This window comes from Ascaphus truei, chromosome 5 (assembly GCF_040206685.1).
Source record: "Ascaphus truei isolate aAscTru1 chromosome 5, aAscTru1.hap1, whole genome shotgun sequence".
In the NCBI taxonomy this organism is placed as follows: domain Eukaryota; kingdom Metazoa; phylum Chordata; class Amphibia; order Anura; family Ascaphidae; genus Ascaphus; species Ascaphus truei.
The window spans coordinates 32,462,952-32,484,750 of NC_134487.1; the positions used below are offsets into that span (position 1 = coordinate 32,462,952).

The 21,799-nt window shown below is 40.1% G+C and overlaps 1 protein-coding gene across 8 annotated transcripts in view; it reads left to right on the top strand.

The window, feature by feature from the left end:
• The window catches only part of CACNA2D1 (calcium voltage-gated channel auxiliary subunit alpha2delta 1), a 717,165-nt gene that overhangs the window by 638,437 nt on the left and 56,929 nt on the right, over positions 1 to 21,799 (top strand). For 3 of the 8 annotated variants that reach the window (XM_075599575.1, XM_075599572.1, XM_075599576.1), the window contains exons 19-24: positions 8,372 to 8,395; positions 12,419 to 12,436; positions 12,539 to 12,610; positions 13,008 to 13,079; positions 13,609 to 13,670; positions 19,616 to 19,692. In XM_075599575.1, coding sequence (XP_075455690.1) covers positions 8,372 to 8,395; positions 12,419 to 12,436; positions 12,539 to 12,610; positions 13,008 to 13,079; positions 13,609 to 13,670; positions 19,616 to 19,692 — 325 coding nt within the window. Of the gene's footprint in view, positions 1 to 8,371; positions 8,396 to 12,418; positions 12,437 to 12,538; positions 12,611 to 13,007; positions 13,080 to 13,608; positions 13,671 to 19,615; positions 19,702 to 21,136; positions 21,394 to 21,799 lie in introns of those variants that run through there. The other 5 variants (XM_075599579.1, XM_075599573.1, XM_075599580.1 and 2 more) reach the window with 5 other exon arrangements.

Below are 21,799 nucleotides of genomic sequence, written 5' to 3' on the forward strand. Positions count from 1 at the left end.
CTCTAGGGCAGCTTCGCCTCCTGCTACGATGTAGCGTCATGTGACGTGTCGCCATGTGATGTCACCTTGTCTTGGCGATGCAACGTCACATCATTGCAGGATGAAATGCCGCCTCTGGAGAGAAGATAAGAGACACTCGTAGAGGCCCCGCGCTCTCCCCCGGTAATCAGTTTACCGTAAATGTTTTGTGGAAGGGTGCGGGACCTCTGTAAGGTCAGGGCTCCGTGCAGTGGCAACAATGGCACTGCCATCAAGTGGGACCTGGTAGGCTTTATAAATACGTAATAATACGTATTATTATATATATTAAATATAATATGTACATAATACGTAAATAATAACCCTTTTGTGCATTTTTAGAGGTATTCATAAAGTTGAACCGCTATCTATGAATTGTATTCTTTGTAGCAAACACAGTAACTCTTACTCAATATTTTGAAAGTTCCATTGCAACCAGAACTGGAGGAAGTGCACTTATCAGACAGAGAAGAAGGGAAAGAGACCATTATGATAAAACGTTCATAAACTCTTTATCATTTTTTGAAGACAGATATGTTTGGGAACAAAGTATTAGGCATGCCTCCAAATGCGTGTTATTAACAGTTATACAGATTTCACAATTTTGACAGTTTGATGTGATGGTGCATGCACACAATGATATGAGAACTACCTTCTACAACTAAGGTACTGAAAAGTAAGTCAGCGGTTTTTAAGGATATACTATAACAGTCTACCTCCAACCATCTAACCACAATCAGAATAATGTTACTAATATACTAATTGAACTAATACAAAAAAAATAGGTCAACGGAGGAGAGGATAGCTCTGAAAATGTGTTGTAGTTGAGAAAGTAACCGTCTTTGAAACCTTTAATTTTTACTTATGGAATTCAGTGAACATTATGGCATGTTTACTTAAGTCTAGGGCGGATCGTGTCGCTTCCTACTTGGCTCTAGGAAGTCATGGATTGGAGATGGTCATAAGTGACTTGGGGCCAAAATGCCTGTGGCACACTATTCCACTAGACACGGCCACTGAAAGGAACATTCTGAACTGGGCTAAAGACACAATCCTGTTTTTAAAGCAACAGTCCATTTTTTATTTATTAATACTGTAGTAACTAAAGGAGAGGTCCACTGAAGCGCGTTCGTGGTCCCCTGACCTCCAGGACCACACCGTTTACGAGATATTGGAGTTCTTTCTTGCCAGTGTCTGACCCCAAACAATTACAAATAAGTCCACGAGTCAACCATAGAACGCTGCAACGTTATCTGCGGATGGTATTGCAACTCTCTATTGACTACGTGAGCAAGGCTCAGGTAATATTATTTTTTTTAAAGACCTCTCCAGAAAAGCATGGACTACTGTTTTAATGAGTCATGAACAATACACCAAAATATCCTTTGATATTGGAATATTTTAGATTTTCTTAATGGAGAAAGGTAAAGTGGTATTTAAGAACAGCAATGATTTTAGTGTAATGCTGACCGCAAATTAAAAAATATGTATCGCTGATAAAAGTATCAATGATATTTTTACCAAATTGGAAAACCAAACATCCACAGAGACATAGATAATGAGTGGTTAGCTATAATATATGACCAGTAGAGGATATACAGTATCTGGTAACTTTGTGAGAGCATATTGCCAATTGTTACACATTCATATGTTTATATAGAACTGAGTGGGTTGAATGGATGATTTTATCCTATTAGGCATCTTGAAATAGTCATTTTGCATTATAATTTACAGGAATATGATGAAGATGAAGACTTTTATATTAGCTGGAGATTTATATTAGCAGGGAATTTACATTTGTTATTACAAAACAATGCCGTAAGTCAACGGTGTGCAAATTGGGAGTCGCACAAGGTTTTTTTGGGGAGGCGGCATTTACAGAGGCGGGTAGGGCGCTCGGGCCCTCGAGCCCAGGGGTGATATTTAATTTTAAATGTCTGTTTCTTTGTCCAGTTACTTACACTCTTGATACTAGTGGATCACTATTTTGAAGCTGAACCATTACACCAGGTTTTGGTATTTGTTTGGAACTTAATGTTTTCTGGAGAAAAACTATGTTGACACCAGTGATAGAATATGACATCCAATTGTGTTTTTATGAAAGTTTATGTAGGTGTAAAAATCTACTTGTTTTTTTGCTACTTCAGCCTTTAGGCGTAGGTATTCCTATGCTAAATTTGAGAAAAAGAAGACTCTATGTCCAGGTAATTAGGGTTGCAGACGGCTTCTCCATAAATACTGGACACAATGGTGAAAGGTGCGACGCACTCGAGACACACACACACGCCTCTCTCCATTCCATGCTGCTTCTGCCTCTCCTTGGCCATCCCCCAGGCTCCTGACACCTCCTCCTGATTGGCTGCTGCTGGGTAATGCAGCCAATCAGGATGGAGGAAGCTGCCCAGCCCCCTAGCAGCAGCCCTGCTCAGGGAACTCCCGCGACCCCCCTCAGGTCACTATGTCCAGAGAGATAAAATCGGTATATACATACACGCCCAGAGAGGTAATACCGGTATACACCTACAAGTCCAGTATTACCTCTCATTTTGTACTGATCAAAGTGTCCAAATGCAGGACAGTCCCGTTCAATACTGGACACCTGGCAACCCTACGAGGTAATGGTGAATGAAAGTGAGCTGGTGCCTAAAGCAATCGAGCCGTGTATGGCCAGCTGGAAAACTAACTTTGAAGGCTGTGTTCTATAAATATCATATCTTTTCCAAAGCATGTAGTGTACACGTCACTGTACTGAACACAAGTGTTCTGAAAATGCCGCAACCCTAAGAAGGCTTTATTAATATCTGCTACATAGAGTTCTATTTTTGTCAGTGCATTTTTGTAAGTGCTTCTTGATTGAACTGTCTTTACATTTTCTCATGCTGATAGCCTGGCATTAAAAAATACAGACAAGCTTTGTACAGTATGCCTGGTGGTACCTATACAAATGTCCATGTGCAGGAGGATTGCACTATGCTTATTGGGAGCACTGTATCTATTTAAGCTATCTTTTCCCTCTATTACCTATTCTTTCTATATGATTGTACGTTCATCGGCACAGTATCAAGGAGAGGTGAAACACACTATTGTACACATTAGTAATAAAATGCAAGATTGACTTTCACAGATTTGCTGTACTACTGGTATTCTCGAGAAATCAAACATTAAACCTGAAAACACTTTACATATTGACATTTTTGAACAACAATCCCCAGCTTCAATATTAGGGCAACAAATAGTACTTTTATCAAAGGAAACATATACTTTCATTTATATTTTTTTTCTTGAATAAATCTGTATCTTCATAATTTTTTGCATCAGTTTGGCAGATGAGACACATGATATATTGTGTACTCTTCCTCAACAGAGAGGATAATTTGAGACATTCTTTTTATTATTTATTTATTTATAAAATATTTTACCAGGAAGTAATACATTGAGAGTTACCTCTCGTTTTCAAGTATGTCCTGGGCACAGAGTAAAACAAATAATACATGGTTACAAATACAGTTACATAAATGAACAGGGTATACATTATATACAAGACATTGCGTGCACAGTTAAAGAAAATATACATTATGGGCGTATGAAACAGTTACAGACCAGATTAAAATGTGAGACAGCCTTAGATTTGAAAGAACTTAAACTGGTGGTGGATGTGAGAGTCTCTGGTAGGTTGTTCCAGTTTTGGGGTGCACGGTAGGAGAAGGAGGAACGTCCGGATACTTTGTTGAGCCTTGGGACCATGAACAGTCTTTTGGAGTCTGATCTCAGGTGATAGGTGCTGCAAGTGGTAGGGGTGAGGAGCTTGTTCAGATAGCTGGGTAGGTTGCTCATGAAGAATTTAAAGGCAAGACAGGAAAGGTGAACTTTGCGCCTAGACTCTAGTGATGACCAATCTAGTTCTTTGAGCATATCACAGTGATGTGTGTTGTAGTTGTATTGGAGAACAAAACAACAAATTGAATTGTAGAGGGTGTCAAGTTTGCTAAGGTGGGTTTGAGGTGCTGAGCCATATACTATGTCTCCATAGTCAATAATTGGCATTAGCATCTGCTGTGCGATACGCTTTCTGACCAGGAGATTTAGGGAGGATTTGTTCCTGTAAAGTACCCCTAGTTTGGCATAGGTCTTGGTTGTCAGGGTATCAATGTGCATCCCAAATGTTAAGTGGGAGTCAAACCATAAGCCCAGGTATTTAAAACTAGTGACAGGGGTTAGGGTGGTGTTAGCGTTGGTTCTAATCAGGAGCTCAGACACTGGAAGCTTTAAAAATGTAGTCTTGGTCCCAAATACCATTGTTACAGTCTTGTCAGTGTTTAAAAACAATTTGTTTTGGGAAATCCAGTTTTCGAGTCTCAAAAAGTCAGACTGAAGTATGTGTTGAAGGTCAGAGAGGCTATGGCTGGGTGCATATAGGATTGTGTCGTCTGCATACATGTGTATTGAGGCTTCCTTACAAGCTGTGGGAAGATCATTAATGAACACTGAGAAGAGTAGGGGCCCCAGAACAGAGCCTTGCGGGGCACATCAGGTGATATCCAGGGGGTTGAAGTTAGAGCCTGAGATGGACACATATTGGGATCTTCCTGATAGGTAGGACTGAAACCAGTTTAAAGCATGCTTCCCTTTTCCAGAGCTCTAGAGTTTGTTAAGCAGGATAGCATGATCAACTGTGTCAAAAGCATTTGCAAATCTAGGAATACTGCACCAGTGAGTTGTCCCCGTTCCATTCCACACTGTTCATTGTTGTCCCCGTTCATTGCAAACTTTTAGCAGGGTAGTTACGGTGGAGTGTTTGGGACGAAACCCAGATTGGAATTGGCTAGGGAAATTTGTCTTGTTATAGAAATCGCTTAATTTGGAGTGGACACATTTTTCCATGACTTTTGATAGAATTGGGAGAAGTGAGATTGGCCTATAGTTTGAGACAGTGTTTTTGTCCCCACTTTTGAAGATTGGGACAACTCTGGCAGTTTTCCAAGTCTTAGGGATATGGCCTGCAGACAGGATAGAGTTGACTATGGACGCAATTGGTTTGGCAATGGCTGGGCACCAAGTCGTAGGAACCTAGATTGTAGTAAATCAGGTCCACATTGGCTGCTTAGTTTTAGTTTGAGGAGCGCTTGTATAATCTCCTCTTCAGATACTGGGCCAAATTGAAAATTGTGGGCAGTGTTGGGAGGGGGTGGGATTATAGGGGTACTCCGAGGATGAGATTCAGGTTTGTGATTTGGGCTGCGTTTTGCTAATAAGTTAGTGGCACACCCCACAAAGTAATCATTGAATGCATTTGCAATGTCAGTGGGGTTTGTCAGAGTAATATCCCCCTTAGTGATATTACTTGGTTGTTGATGGTTAGAAGGCTGGAATATATTGTTGATAACCTTCCAGAAGTTAGCTGGGTTTGTTGTATTTTTGTGGAGATTGTCAGAGTAATATTGTGCTTTTGCATGCCTTGTTTGCCTTGTGCTCATGTTCCGCATGCATCTGTAGTGATTGAGATCCTTGGTAGTGCCAGTTACTTTGTAGCTTTTCCACAAGGTATCCCTGAGCTGGTAGAGTGCAATAAGGTCAGTTGTAACCCATGGAAGGTGGGCCCCCCGTACCCTTATTTTGCATAGTGGAGCATGGGTATCGCAGAGTTGTAAGAACTCAGATTGGAAATAGTCGAGCGCAGAATCAGGGTCGGGAATTAAATCAATTCTGTGCCATGGGCAGTTGGTAAGGTCATCCAGAAACTGTTGTGGGTTAAAGTTTTTAAATGTTCTAGTGAAGAGAACTTTAGGGCTTGATTGGGGCGGTTTAATTTTCCTTACACAGTACACTATTGCATAATCACTGAAAATGTCAGGAAGGATGCCAGAGGATTGGATTCTGCTGGGGTTTGAGAAGAGAATCCAGTCTAGCAAGGAATGGTTATGCGATTTCAGGTTTATCCGTGTGGGTTGGGAAATGAGTTGCGATAGGTTAAGTGACTTGAGTTGTATCTGGATTTTGTGGTTTTTAGGGTCAAGCCAATTGAAGTTGAAATCCCCAAGAACTAGCAGCTCACTCTTCTCATTCAGAGAGGAAATGGAGCCAAGAAATTGGGTGATATCAGTCAGGGATTGTAGAGGGGCTTTAGGGGGGCGGTAGATGCCAGCGAGCAAGATGGGCTTAGAAAAGGGGAGGCAGATTTTGCCAACTAGAATTTCAATTTTTTTGAAATATATTCTTTGACGGGTACAGTGGAATTGAGTGAACATTCAGCATACTGTAGAAGCAATGGTTTACACATTTAACAATAGAGTTAAACAGCCTCATATTTTATAACAGGAGAGGCTATACAGTATAACCAGTACAGGCTACCTTCCATTGGCTTGTGTTTTCCTACCTGGGGTCTGTTACAATACAGATCACTGCTTTTTATGACATCATCAAAATGTTATTATTTTGTGAGTAAATAATATGTTGAATTTCCCTGCAAATGCAAATATACCTAATGCTTTTACGTATAATGCAATTTGATGCATAATATTCTCAAATACAAGTGTCCTTATTTGTCTAATTAGAGGCAACTGAATAATTGCTTAACATAGAGTGTATTTTATTTTGTTTTACTCTAAAAGGATTATTATACAGTATACAGTATGTCTCCTGGCAGCAAAACTGAAAAAAGATTTTGCAATGATTTTTTTCCCTTTTCCATTCATCAAGTTTTTAACAACGGCCTGATTGTGTGTTAAGTAGCAATATGCCCCGAAAAGTCATCTTGCCATATTTATTAAATGGTACTCACAAGTTTGGTAATATGGTATGGTAATTACGTAGCAACTTTGTTTGGTCCGTGTCATACACAAATTTAGTAGTCAATTAACCTAAATTCAGAATTAACACGGTACTTAAAAATGTTAGATAGAACTTTCAAATATGAAACCTTTTAAATTGATTTAACCTACTTTGGGTGGCAGCTATTACTTTGCCTAAGGTAATATACTGTATACCGTGTAGATCGGTCCTGCCACAAGCTGAATAGGTTAGTGTGTGTCATACTATAAAACACACAACCTTTTACAAGAAAATTGCTTGCAGATCAGTTTTTATAGTAGCAATATTTTTGCACAGATAGTTTTTATTGAAGATGGGGTTTATTGCTACAAGTCTTCTATTTTTGGAGCAATTTGCATTGCTAATTTCAAAGTTTAACATCCCACAAGTAATGTTGATCTTAGTAGGGTCAGGTGTTTCTTTTCAATAACCTATTACTCAAGCAGTAGGTTGTCTCTGCTCTCCATAGAGATTACAGAATAGATTTGCGTGTTTAAATATTTAAAGTTTTGTTTGAAATCACCAAATGTAGTTCGCGGTTTTTTTAGGACATTTGAACAGCGTTGCTTGATAAATATAAATAATTTCCAAACTTTAATTTAAAATGGCATTTGTTTGCCATCTTTTTTTTATGTAGGTTTTTACACTATATATATATATATATATATATATATATATATATATATATATATATATATATATATATATATTTCTAATTAGCGGCTTTTCCATTTCCAATGGTTCATTGTATATCTATTAATGTTCAAACTTTATTACATGTCTATAAACAGAATTGCATGATTATATTTTTCTTAATTTTATTTTGCATGTTGACTTTTACATTTTATTATAAATATTTTTTTGGGAAGTACATGATCCTTTATATAAATAAGAAAACTTTAGTTATTGTATGTATTTTTCTTTGTCAGAAAATATGAAATGCAGCATCTTTACAACAGCTAACAAGAGTCCCCGTCGCCAACGGAATAAGTCAAATACCTACTGCAATGTGACATGTACAAATTATTATTTGTAAAATTATTATTTAATTTATGGTTTATTGAATTCATTACTAGTGCATAATGTTGGACATTCGGCTTGTTATCAATCTGTATGCCAAACCTATGGCTAAAAAGTCAGAAGTTCAGTTTCGCAAGAAAGCAAATCTTGGCTGAAAAATATGAACAATCTAGTAATTATTAAACAGAAAGTTGATTAGAAACAAAAATCCTATTTTGCACCGCATTCTTCTGTGATCTTTTTAGCTGTTGTTATTTCAGTTTGTCATTTACAGGAAGATTGTCAGTATTGGGTGATATATTTATGTCTTATGATATTATTTTCTTCTTTCTATCCTTTTTTTTTGGTTGGAATGGAACATGCCTGTTCTGCATTGGCATTGCCCCTATGCATGCTGCTTGGGTATGACGCTGCTATTCATAATCCATTGCCTGTAAGAACTTGACTTTCTTTTGCTTTCTGATTCTTTTGTGTGTATACTGTATGGTATTGTGTATTCATTTTCATTTACATGTTTGCAAAATAGAGGAAGATAAAAAGAATTAAAATAGTAATTCATATTTTGTATTAAAATGCTACAAATTTACATAGCTGATAAGAATATCATGTTGAGTAGGCAAGCAGTGAAAGGCAAGTGCAGTAACATCATCAGAATAGGAATAGTAGTGCACATAGATATTTCAGCTACAGGTCATTACCCCATGGAACTTGAAATAAAATTTTACACAGGGAGAGGGAATTAGCAAAGGTCACCAAGAGCTAACTCTCCCCCAGGTTACCGCTTTAGAGAATGTACTGTACATATAGGTTCACTCAAACATAAACAGCCTTGTGCCCAGTCGATCAGAGGCAGAAGGACCCACTGCCAGTGATACCAGTCCCTTCGATAACAAATAAGTGCATGGCAGTATAGTACTTAGTATAATAACTCAATATTGGGTTCTAGAATATAGACACGTACAGTACATGAAAATGCTTAGTGGCCCATCTAAAATATGTTTGATGTTTGTTAAGTAAAACTATTGCTAATTTCTACTTTTAGATTAAAATGTAGCATTGGAAGACTGTTATATATAGATTTAGCATGACTTGGGGTTCCTAAAGTAATGGCTTCATGTGGCTCTAGTTCTGCAGCAGACTTCAGCTGTAGTACCATTAAGAAAGGAAAAGCTGGTGTACAAGATTTCTCCTGTCACGGCTTTTGAGATTTTGCTGTGCGCCTTCGGGTACACCAAGTCTTGCTACATCTGTAGACCTTGTGGTACCCAACTACCCATTGTCAATCTAGCTGATGCCAGTTACCAAAGGGGATAATGATAAAGGAGAGATAACAGAGATAAGACCATAAAACCCAGGTAAGCTTGATGTACAATGTTCACAAACATTTCCAAGATAAACTCTATATCTGATCTTTTTAATGGCATCAATTACCTAGTTTTAACTTACTAGACATATCACCTTCATTAGTCCTATTTAAGACTGCACCTTCAATTCGTTTTTACTACGTGGTTAGTATTTATTCATTCACCATTACGGTCCAACACAACAGGACTTAAGTTTTACTAAATGAATGTTCTTTGTTCAAGGTTAACATGATCTTTTATCTATTATGTAAAAACACAATTCTTTCATTAGGAAATTTAGCAGTTACTCTAAAAGAACCAAAACGTTACAGTTTTATCAGATGTATATAATACCATTCCCTCTATGAGTGTTCACAATGATTGTGCAGCAATGTGACTGGTGGGCTAAGTGAGGTATAGTACATCATAATAATGATAGTTAGTAGAGATGTGCAATTGTCTCGCAGTTTCGTTTGTTTACAATGTTGCAAATTTGACAAGAAGTTTGAATGTTCGTGATGGTTTTTACCTGCGCATTTTTTACCCTTTTGCAGTGAAAGTTTATCTCCCTTAAACTTACGCACATATAGGGCTAATGCTTGAGCATTTATTCTCTGCTTATCATCCTGCAGAATGGGATGGTTCTCTCACATGCCCTGTAACAGGTGATGCTGTGGGTACCCTTCCCTAACCTGCCCATGAGGGGGGGTTGACAGGATGTTGTGTTCGACATCCTCCTCACAGTATTGCACCTAACATGATAATCAGTTGAACTCCTCATCATCATCACTTGTGCTTTTTCAGTGTCATTCACACTGCCAAGTTCCAGCACTAAGTGCCATGACTAATGGTGTATTTCTGTTTGTCCGGGCCCTATTTATGGTAATTGCAGTAAATAATTTAATCAAGTGTGCTGAAAGGGCACCTTTTGTCACTGGAATGTAAAGTTTTCGAAGCATGGAGAAGTTTTGTGAATGTTTACAACTTCACAATAGCTGGTTTCATGAACTTGTGTGAAAAGTCTGCACATCTCTAGTAATTATCTTCACTTTGAGTGAGACTTTTAAACGATGTTCAAAAGTTTGCAGTAGGCATCCCTGGTAGAATGCAAAATGAAACCGCAGTTCAAAGATTTCAATATATGCAGTGCTTCAGAAGACATAAATAAAGCAGAAGTCCATTCTCCTTTACATATATCACAACACTTGATGGTACGGGTTAAGTTATTTTATGTACAGGTTAATCTGAAACCGTTAAACATTATGTTTAAGTAGCTCCCTCAAGATCACCATCTTGGATTTAAGTTTTTACAACCCAGAAATGCTTCTTTTTGACATAGTAGGAGAAGAAGGGTGGGTAGCTGTGTTGGTCCTTCCTTCTGAACAACCCAAGAGGTTTGAAAGCCTAAAACATATCTACTACTTGTTGGTCTAATAAAATGTATCATACCACTTACCCCCTCTCCCTCCCTTTGTTATTTTACTACTTTTGACAAAGTGTGACTCAGATCATTCACAGTGGAATATGACTTTTTGGCTCGGCCATCTCGCCGCAGCTGGTCTGCCGCTGGCATTTAGCCGCCACCGATCAGCCGCAGGAGACAGCTAGCCCCCGTCCGTTTCACTGCAAAGGTAAGTAAGGGGTTTTAGTGTTAGGGGTTAACAGGTTACTGTAAGGGGTTTTAGGATAAGTGGGTAAGGAGTTAATGTTAGGGATTTTAGGGTAAGTGGTCCGATTGGGGATTAGGGTAAGGGTTTAACGGGTTACTGTAAGGGTACTAAAGGAATATTGAGGTAAGGTCCCCTCAATTAACTAGTGCTACAGAGCATTGTACCCACTTGTTGAAATGAATTTCTACATCCGGATCACATTATGTTGTAATGAAGTGCTGTGTGGAGCTATGTAGATTAACCCCTAGTTGGAACACGGTCCGGCAAGGATATGGAGGGTTGTCTGGGGGAAGTCCTGAGACCCACCTAGACCCCATTACATAAATCCAGCAACTAGATAAACCAGTGATCCTGGGGAAGCTCCCACTTGAATAATAGTAATAAAGTACTCATAAGTCCGTTTTTCATCCGGGTGTGTGTGCTCCTCGCTGTATGCAGAGACAGGACGAAATCACCCTTACCAAGGAGGAAGGTGAATCAGCGGGCACGACTACGCAGCAAAAAGTTGCAAAGGCTGGATTGGGCTATAAAAAATCTTTATTGGAGCATGGATTAAAAAACAAGAGGAGGGGAAACAGCCCCCTGCGCCTCTAACGTATGGTACAATATGGGCTTTCTCAAAGGGGTTTTAGTGTTAGGGTTTAACAGGTTACTGTAAGGGGTTTTAGGATAAGTGGGTAAGGAGTAAACGTTAGGGATTTTAGGGTAAGTGGTCCGATTGGGGATTAGGGTAATGGTTTAACGGGTTACTGTAAGGGGTTTTAGGGTAAGGGGTTAACAAGTTGGGGTAAGGGATTGCGGGGTTTTAGTGTAAAGGGTTAAGGTTAGGGATTTACCTTTGCTGTGAAATGGCTGACGACTAGCTGTCAACTGTGGTGGCCGCACTGAATCGTCCTAAACCGATTCACAGGGTGCTGGTAGAATCTCATGATATACTCTATTATTAACAGTAATATACATGTAGGGACTTACTTCACAAACAAAGGAACACCATTTACAGTACAAGCAACTTTGAAACTAGTGGTGCATTTCATAATAAGGTTTTTTATTTTTGCCATCTAAATGGACTGCTGCTTTAAGCAATGTATTGTTACAAAAGAAATGTTTCAAGATTGTGAAAGAGTCATTGATTATGCCATGTTCACTTAATATATGGCAATGAACAATAACACAGGAAGTACTGTATTGTGATCTTTAAACTGAACTTATCTACTGTAGATCTTCATAAAGTGCTTACCTAGATGTATAATAACCTCCCTCCTTTGTGTTACCCAATAGGTTAGATGATAATATATTTGGGTGACTAGTTTACTTTTGCTGGTGATCTCAGTTTAGCTGATGCAATCTTGTAAATTGACCACCCTTTACATTCTGTATATTATATTTAGGACAATTTTATAATTGTTTTTATAACACGAACCAGCAAAAGAATAATCATCCTGCAGTCCTTCATTTGCATAGTAATAGAAACATAGATCTTTGATCTTCTTCCTACGCTGTTTCTAATATAAATTTCTATTGGGCTAACATTTTGATAGTCAATGGTTTATTGTTTCATAGCGCAGCAAATCCAAAACGGTAAGTCATTTTCCATAAGTAGCTTACTGTAGGTTGTTTCTAGAATAGTGAACAGTTTTATTTGTAGAGGACATGTGTTATACTGTATTTCCTGTGTCACAGAACCCCAAATCTCAGGAGCCAGTCACACTGGATTTCTTGGACGCAGAACTGGAGAACGAACATAAAGTGGAGGTAAGACCACATTTTAAAAGGTAATTTAAAAAGTCTTTCAAAGCTACTGTAATTTCTATGGGATTTAGTCCTATTTTGTAACTTTGTTTTAACAAATTGATAAATGTATTGTCTTGGATAGAGATGGGCACAATTGTCCTTAGAATAAAAAAAAATTAAAAAAAACCTCCACGAATTGAAAATTTGCGAATATCTGAACATTACAGAAAAGCGATTTTTTTTTTTTTTTTTAAGAAAGTTAGAAAATATTTTAAACTTAAAATAAAATGACAATTGACAGAATATTTGAAAATAGAATCTTTGCTATTTTTGTCCCACCTTGGGTCATGGATACTAAATGTCTCGTATGCCGCCAATTAACTATGCACTATTCATCTTTTTCTGATTATTTCTCTAGATTCGTAATGAAATGATAGATGGGCAAAATGGGGCGCGTACTTTTCACACACTAATCAAGTCTCAAGATGAGGTAAGAAATTCTGAATAGTAAATGTGTGCATGTTGTATTCACGTTTAACGTTTTTATCCGCTGTTAAAATAAAGGGCATTGTTGAATCAAGACTGACATTTTTGATATAATGCAATACATTAAGATAGAGGAGTGAAATGTTTGAAGCTGAGCCTCCCTGCCTAGCCTCCCCCGGTCTCGCGTCCGCTCTCCTACCTTGCAGCAGCGTCATTTGACACCACGTCACATGACCCCGCGACGTCATATGGAGACACGTCTGAATCCTGGTAAGTTTTCTTGTTGCAGAGGCCTCACGCGATCCCCCGGGATTAATTTAAATGCCTTGGGGAGGAGCGCGGGACCTCTGCAACCGCCCGTGCCCCCCCCCCAGACAAATCTCCCACCCCCCAGTTTGCGCACCCCTGCATTAAGACATAAAGGCATCAGGCAGTGGTAGCATATACCTACGTAACCTGCGCCATTAGTTACATTTGTAGCAAACTACTGTAGCTGTCATAATGAAAAAAAAATGTGTTAAATGTTTTTTCAGAGATATATTGACAAAGGGAACAGAACATACACCTATAGTCCTGTGAATGGAACAGATTACGGGTAATTATATTTTAGTATGATTTTTTATTCTTTTGGCTGTTTCCCATAATTTATTTCTAGACTTTGTTTATCTTCAGGTCTAAGTTCTGTATGTTTTAAGATGCGCGTAGATTTGAGTAAGTTCTCCTTTCACATATACAGAGCCAGACTTAGTAAGTTGTGCTTCTGCAAAAGACTTAAGTGAGCCAGGCATTGTCTTCCGGCATAAAAGGTAACAAATGGAGAAGCACTGTTTAGTAAACATGGGCCCCAACGCGGAGTTGAAAATAAGTGTATTATTTGATCGCCTCTGTCATACAGTTGTACAGTAGCGCAGTGTAAGGATTGTCTAGTTAAAATGAGCCCATGATACGCGGGATAACATTTGCAACCTCATAATGTTTTGAGGAATCCAGCTTGGTTAGGGATATCCATTCTATTTCTCCTCAGGTTTCATTTCGTTTTACTCCCAAAAACCCTATTCTTTTTTCGTTAACATGTAGGGATTGAGACAAGATGAGACAAATATAATAGGCATGAAACCACTTTTTCAACTATTTCGTTGTCACGCAAGTGTTGCAGTGTAGCGTCAATAAATATTAGTATGTGGCTGAATATTTTGTTTTTTTATGAGATGCACTTGACTTTGTGTTGTAATAGTTGGCTGAAGTGGAGGAAGAGTCTGGCAGTAAAATGAAAGTAACAAAATACATAAACAGTGTTGCCAAGATGCAACACATCTTAGTTTGTAGTTCTTTTCTAATTTGTACATCAGGGCTGGGCAATTCCAGTCCTCAATGGCCACTAACAGACCAGGTTTTCCGGATAGCCTTGCTTTCGCACAGGTGGCTCAATCAGTGGTTCAGTCATTGACTGAGTCACTGATTGAGCCACCAGTGCTGAATCAGGGATATCCTTAAAGCCTGACCTGTGGCCCTTGAGGACTGGAGTGGGCCACCCCTGTCTTACAGTTTGTACTGAGGAATGACCATTTGGTTAGGAAATTATGGTTGGTTTACACATTGTATGTCTGCAGATGCCGGTCAAGTATTGGCAATGATAATCCATTACTCAAGACTTGTATTGCACTTTGTGTGTGTGTGTGATCTTAAGTGCCATTTATGTTTTTGGGGTTAACCCTTTCATTGCCAGGCCATGGCCCCTCCGGCACTCACGATCATGTCACCGAACGCCTCCTTAACGCGATCTCCCTTAGAAAAAGAGGCAGGATTATTATGACGTTGCTACTACATCACGAGGCCCCCGGATTGCTATGATTTAGCAGCTACAGATGCAGGTGCCGGTTTTAGACCACGTGCCTTGGAAGATCGGTGACCATGTCACAGTAACTCGTTAGATGCTCCACATAAGGCTGTTATGGCCCATCGGATTAACACAGCGGGGGTCCCTGCGTTTGAATGGGACTCACAGCCTGGTAGGATTCACGCAGCGTGAGTCCCATTCAAATGCAGGGGCCCCTGTTGTGTTAATCCGATGGGCCATTAGTCTGACTGCAGAAATCTCGCTGCATTGGATCGGTTTTAGTGCAGAATTCTCAAGGTAAGTGGTCTAAAACCAGCAGCTTCAGCTGTACATCAAGAGGGCACGCAAAGAGTTAATTAAGCGGCAAAAATAAGGGAACATTTTCTGTAAAAAAAACAACACATTGTTTGATGATGGGCAAACGCTCTATTGTGCTGTATTTAACCACAATAGTTGTATTTAGATTGCATTCTCTACACTACCCATAAAACATGAGTAATAACAAATCTGGTACCACTTGGGGTTCATTTAAAGTGGCAATCCAAGCCGGCGGTTTTTAATTTCTTTTTTTACAGAGGATTAAAGAAGGGGTTCTGAGCTGTACCTCATTCATTTCAGCTCTGGGGACAACCTACTTCCGGATATTCTTGCCTCGTTAGTAGGTGCCGGTAGCTGCTCTGCTTGGTTAGCAGGGATCACGTTATGGCTGCTTTTCAAAGCTCCCGCGCCAATAGGAACCCGTGATGTCATCGGTGCGACTTTCTATTGGTCCATGTGACCTGGGAGCTTTATAAAAAAAACAAAAACAAAACCCTTGGATGCAAGTGTCTTTAGAAGCAGTGGGTCCCAGGAGCGGAAATTAATGTGGTAACGCTCTGGAGACCCCCTGCTTCAATCTCTGTTAAAAGTAAAAAATACAAAATCACTGGCTTGGATTGCTCCTTTAAATTTACATGTGATGCTGTCATGGGATACACAAACACCTTCTTCAAAATGCAGGTCTCCTCTAGGACAGAGGTACAAAGTACATCTCTACTCTGACCCGATGAAAGGTCCATATTGGGACCCGAAACGTTGTTCCTCCTCTGTTCTTGGCTGTCACAATAAATGAAGAATTGCATTATGAACTTGTGAGTAGAGATGTACTTTGTTTGTCTATGTTGTGTTGGCTGCACAAGCAGGATTCTCCTCGCCCTGAAACTATTTCTCTGTACTTTGGAACTATACACAAACACCTGCCAGCCGGTGCCCCCATAATACTTTTTATATTTCTTGTACCTTTATATAGTGGTTGCAGAAAGATAATAAATACATTGATTCCCTGACAGTGTTGTAATGCAGTCTTAAGGATGTAGGCACCTTCTGTGTTCTTTGTAAAGCTTTGGTTCTTGCTTCCCTTGTGAATTTAACTTATATGCCTCCACCTGTGCACAGAGGGGAAGAGGTTTAATGAACCCAATAACATACAAGATGTTTGACTGAGAACAGATGTAGCCTGACATTTCCCAAACCTTCTGCATCGGGCCCTGATTTGCAAACTTGCAGAGTTGTTTTTCCAGGTCAGACCTTTGTCTTCTAGATAATTACTTCTGTGCTTTGGAGCCATAATTTAATGGCTTCATTTGTAGTGTTCTAGTAAACAGGCCTTCTCATGCTTTGTTTTATTATACACAACCGTGCTCCATATTTCATCTTATTAAAGCAGTAAACATTAAAATAAAGATCAAGCCGTTACTGCTTCAGTGAAATGTAGGCAACTTGCGGATGTGGAATGTGTTTGCATTAACCAAAGTGACATAAGATATGTCAAACGTGTTATAGGCATTACGAAATTCAAACACTGCATATCTTTTTTTTAAAGCAGCACCATAAAAAAAGAAAAAAAATGCATCCATTATTTTTATCATTGTAAAGTCATTTTGTGTTTTGTTTTTAGCAATGCTGCCCTTTTTAAATTCTGTAGTGGAATCCTGGAGATTTGAAAAATTGAAAAAAATGGAAAAAAATAAAATGAAAAATTGCATCTCTGGGAGGTTAAAATGTCTGCTGCCATTCACACTCATTAATACAACAGAGGTTGCCATGGTAACAGCTGCTGCCAGTAAAATAATACACCGTTAAAAACTGAGCAGGAAATAAAGATTTTGAAAAAAATGTGAAGTAAGATAATCACAAATTAGCTATCATGTGCGTTTTTGGTAGAGAGTGCTGCTTTAAGGGAGAGAAGTGGATGACATACTAAATGTGTTGTCAGACTGATAATATTATCATTACATAGGGTTACCAGATGTTTCGGTTTAGGCAGGACAGTTCCTTTTTTTATGATCTTTGACTGTGTCCAGACATTTCCTGAAATGTCTCGGTTTTGGTTGACTGGCCCAGTTTTGACCAGCCGAAGACACCGGCGGGGAGGAGAGTGTTGGATGCCGATGGGGAGGACAACGGAGGATGCCGGTGGGGAGGAGTTCGGAGGATGCTGGCGGGGAGGAGAGCGGAGGATGCTGGCGGGGTGGAGAGTGGAGGATGCCGACGAGGTGGAGCGCGGAGGATGCCGACGAGGTGGAGAGCAAAGGATGCCAGCGGGGTAGAGAGCAGAGGATGCTGGCGGTGAGGAGAGTGGAGGATGCCGGCGGGGTAGAGAGCAGAGGATGCTGGCAGTGAGGAGAGTGGAGGATGCCGGCGGGGAGGAGAGCGGAGGATGCCGACGTGGTGGAGAGCGGAGGATGCCGACGAGGTGGAGAGCAGAGGATGCCGATGAGGTGGAGAGCAGAGGATGCCAGCGGGCTGGAGAGCAGAGAATGCTGGTGGTGAGGAGAGCAGAGGATGCCGACGAGGTGGAGAGCGGAGGATGCCGACGAGGTGGAGAGCGGAGGATGCCGACGAGGTGGAGAGTGGAGGATGCCGACGAGGTGGAGAGTGGAGGATGCCGGCGGGGTGGAGAGCAGAGGATGCCAGCGGGGAGGAGAGCGGAGGATGGGCCTGTCATCAACTGCTGCAGTAAGGGTGGGGGCAGGGAGGAGAGCGATGGATAACGGCAGGGAGGAGAGCAGTGGATAACGGCGGGGAGGAGAGCGGAGGGTGCCAGCGGGGTGGATGGGCCTGGTAGCAGCTTCGGCGGTGGGGGCGGGGTCAGCTGCAGAGGAGCCGAAGCAGTAAAACCCGTAAGTCAGTCAGAACTTCTGGTGTCTGCTACCAGGGCCAACAATGAACCTCTCCCCTGCTCCACGTGACAGTAGGGTCCGGAGAGAGACAGACTGGGGAGAGAGTGAGACACACACAGACTGGGGGGGAGAGAGAGACACACACAGACTGGGGGGTAGAGACACAGACTGGGGGGAAGAGATACAGACTGGGGAGAGGGCTAGAGAGACACAGACTGGGGGGGAGAAAGACAGACTGGTGGAGGAGAGAGAGAGACATACTGGGGGAGGAGAGAGAGACCGACAGGGAGGAGAGAGAGAGACCGACAGGGAGGAGAGAGGGACACAGTGGGGGAGGGGGGAGAGACACAAACTGAGGGAGGGGGGGAGAAATATAGACGGGGGGAGAGAAAGACAGCCTGGGGTGAGAGAGGGCATACATGTGTTTGGGGAAGTAAGTGTGTGTGTGTGGGTGGGTAAGTTTGTGTGTGTCAGAATATGCGGGTCTGGGTGGTAAGTGGGTGTCTGTCTGGGTGGGTAAGTACAATAAGTGTGGGTGGATGTGCCTGGGTGGGTAAGTGTCTGGGTCAATGGGGGAGAGAGAATGGAGAGAGAGGAGATGGTGAGAGAAGATGGAGATAAATAGACAAATACCATTATATTTATTTCTTTTTAAGTGATGTAATATGTTTTAGAAATATTTTATTATTGTGTCCTGGTTTTTACTTATGGGCATCTGGTCACCCTATCATTACAGTTCCTTTCAAATCTCTCAGTGCCTACAATCAAATCAGCACTTTCAGGGTCTAACTACAATATCGGCATTTTAGGATTCTAAAATTTAGATTACAAACACACTACCGCATTGTCTCACAGGATACTCTGAGCTTACCTGAAATAGAACAGATAATCCCCGGTACAGGGTTTGTGTGTTTGTATCCTTTTATTCATATAGCACCAAGTATGTATGCAGTGCCTTGCAATATTACAAAGCAAGCTAAATAAATGACGAACAATAAGGATAAGTGCCACAGGTAAGTGACAACATACTGTAAAGCAAAATGAGACCTTGCCCGGAGGTGCTTACAATCAAATTGAGACGTTTGGAGGCGTACAGACACAGCAGAAATAAAAAGGCATTATTAAAAGTGCAGTCAGTGAGGTCAAGGGCAGCTGGAGGTCGAAGTAGAGGAGTGAAAAATGTAATAAAATGCTTCTTTTAAGATGTGAATTCTCAAGTGGGCTTTGCATGTGGAAAGTGAAGGTGGCTGGCAAATATTGAACTGAAGAGCGTTCCATAAATAGGGAAATATTAGTGAAAAAGGTTTTAGATGGACTGTAGAGGTAGAAGGATCCAAGATGAGCGTTAGAGGCGAGTCGGAGTGTAATGAGAGATCAGAGCTATATGGAAAGGGAAGATTATAATATTGTGATCATAGTACGGTAATATCCCTCAAGATGTGAAGCTCATTATAAAATCACTTTTTCAATGCAATATCAAAGGTCACAGTGTAACATTTCTGTACGTGACTTCATTATTTCTTCAATGTTTTTTTATTACAGTCTGGCCTTGGTGTTGCCACCCTACAGCTTTTACTACATTAAACCTAAATTAGAAGAAACTATAACACAAGCCAAATGTAAGTATTGTAACAACCTTCAGTTCCTGATTATGATGTGCAAGAAATTGAATATTATAGAAATGGGGTACATTGCAAATGTAGCCGTTGTATATTTATAAGAATGGCGATGTTCTGTAGATGTTTTCATAATGTGCCGGCAGATCACAGCAATGATTCTAGTCCAGTGGTACTCAACCTGGGTCATGTTGCATGTAACATGGACTATGAGAGTGCCACATTCAAATATTTTCTGGTCCCTCAAACAGTGAAGGTATTGGTGTTGAAACATTTTACCTTTTTCTCTTTTTTTGAATCTATATAATTTTCAATACACCGTAAGTCCTTCATGAGTCACAGGTTGAGCATCACTGATCAAATCCATAAAATACATGCAAGTAGTTTATATTCTACACAAGCAGAATATGAACAGTTCCTGTAGACTGGTTTTACCTAAACCTCTTGTTATGTCATTCTAGAATCATTGTTAATGATATCCTCGTTTGCTGATATTTTAAGGGTCTGTTTGCAAATATAAATTTATAACCTGACAGCACTTTCAAACGTATCATTTGTGAGTAGCATATTACAAGTGTGGAGTTGTGAGTGGCGTTAGCTTCTATACTATCCCTGCCTCCATCTGAAACATAGAAGACCGGGTGCTGATCAATTAGGAGCGAGGGGGTGAAGGACCATGCTCCAGCTTTGGAGTAAGTGCTCTCCCAGAAAGCGGGCACATCGCACACCAACTCCCTTAACACTCCACATGGCCAACACAAAGGCCAGCCCTCTGACTCATTGTGTGCCCATCACTCAGCCATTTTTTGTTATCCCAGCCACACAATGAGTCACACAGACAAGTGCATTTACATAGTAACTATACATAACAACATCACTTAACATGCTATGACCAGGACGGTGGCCATTCTGTCATTCTGAGATGACTCAGATTGCTTACCTTTACTTAAGATAGCCATCTTGACGGGCAAGGGCAGTAAGCTGGCTGGACCCTTATTATAGCTTGCCATGCTACCCCACCATCACAATCATTTTCCTATTTAAGGCTTAAGTTGCAGGTTTGGGAACAGTAGAAATCTTGAAATGTTTTATTGTATGTCAAATAAAAATATTTCATGATGATTAACGGATGTGTGCAGTAGATTGGTTATCAAGGGAACGAAATTGATAATTGCTTTAAAAAATGCTTGTGATGCTCTTTAACTTGCGAAACAGACCCTTGTAATAATCATTGCGCAAGGAAGGTATTTAATAACTTTGTGTATACATTCCGGTGGTTATAGATGTCTGTCTTGTTTTCCTGACTACAGCTATACAGGACAAAACTTTGGATCTATACACAATATCTTTATTCAAGAGGTTCATTGAATAAAATATTGTTTGTGGCCCTTTTTACTTTACCCTGTTTTTTCTGTTTCCCTGCTTTCTCTCTGGTGGATTTTCACAGTCAAAATGAAGGGCAAGTATCTCCTTGTTGTCCTCTTTCCTCCTGTTCTCTACAGTTTACATGTTATATTCTATATTTTCATTCCTACTGGATGTCCTCCTCTGCATCCATCATTTTCATTGGTTATCATCAGCTGCTTGTTTAGGGGGTCCGAGGGCAAACTGAGCACAACAAAATATTGTACCTATCTAATTGTCACTTTATGTACCAATGTATATTTGCTATTTAATACCTCGTTGTAAAGCATTTTTAAAAGTTTAGCAAAACAACACTTAAATGTGACAGCAATATATAATAGCTATGATTTGTATTGCATTTGTTAGGTTCAGTTGTGCACGGAAACCTGTAAATAAGGGAATCATGTAGGATGGGTTTTGTCATTATTTTTATTAAATTCTATTGCTGATATTTAGTGGTTATTTCATATTATTTTGTCATTTGCTGGGTAATTGTTTTCATTTTTCTTAAATTTACAGTTATAAATTAGCCTTCATTTTACATTTTTCAATACAAACAAAAAATGTTTGTGTTTTAGAAAAATAATAATAATAATAGCATGTTCTTGTATAGCGCTGCTAGTTTTACATAGCGCTTTACAGAGACATTTTGCAGGCACAGGTCCCTGCCCCGTGGAGCTTACAATCTATGTTTTTGGTGCCTGAG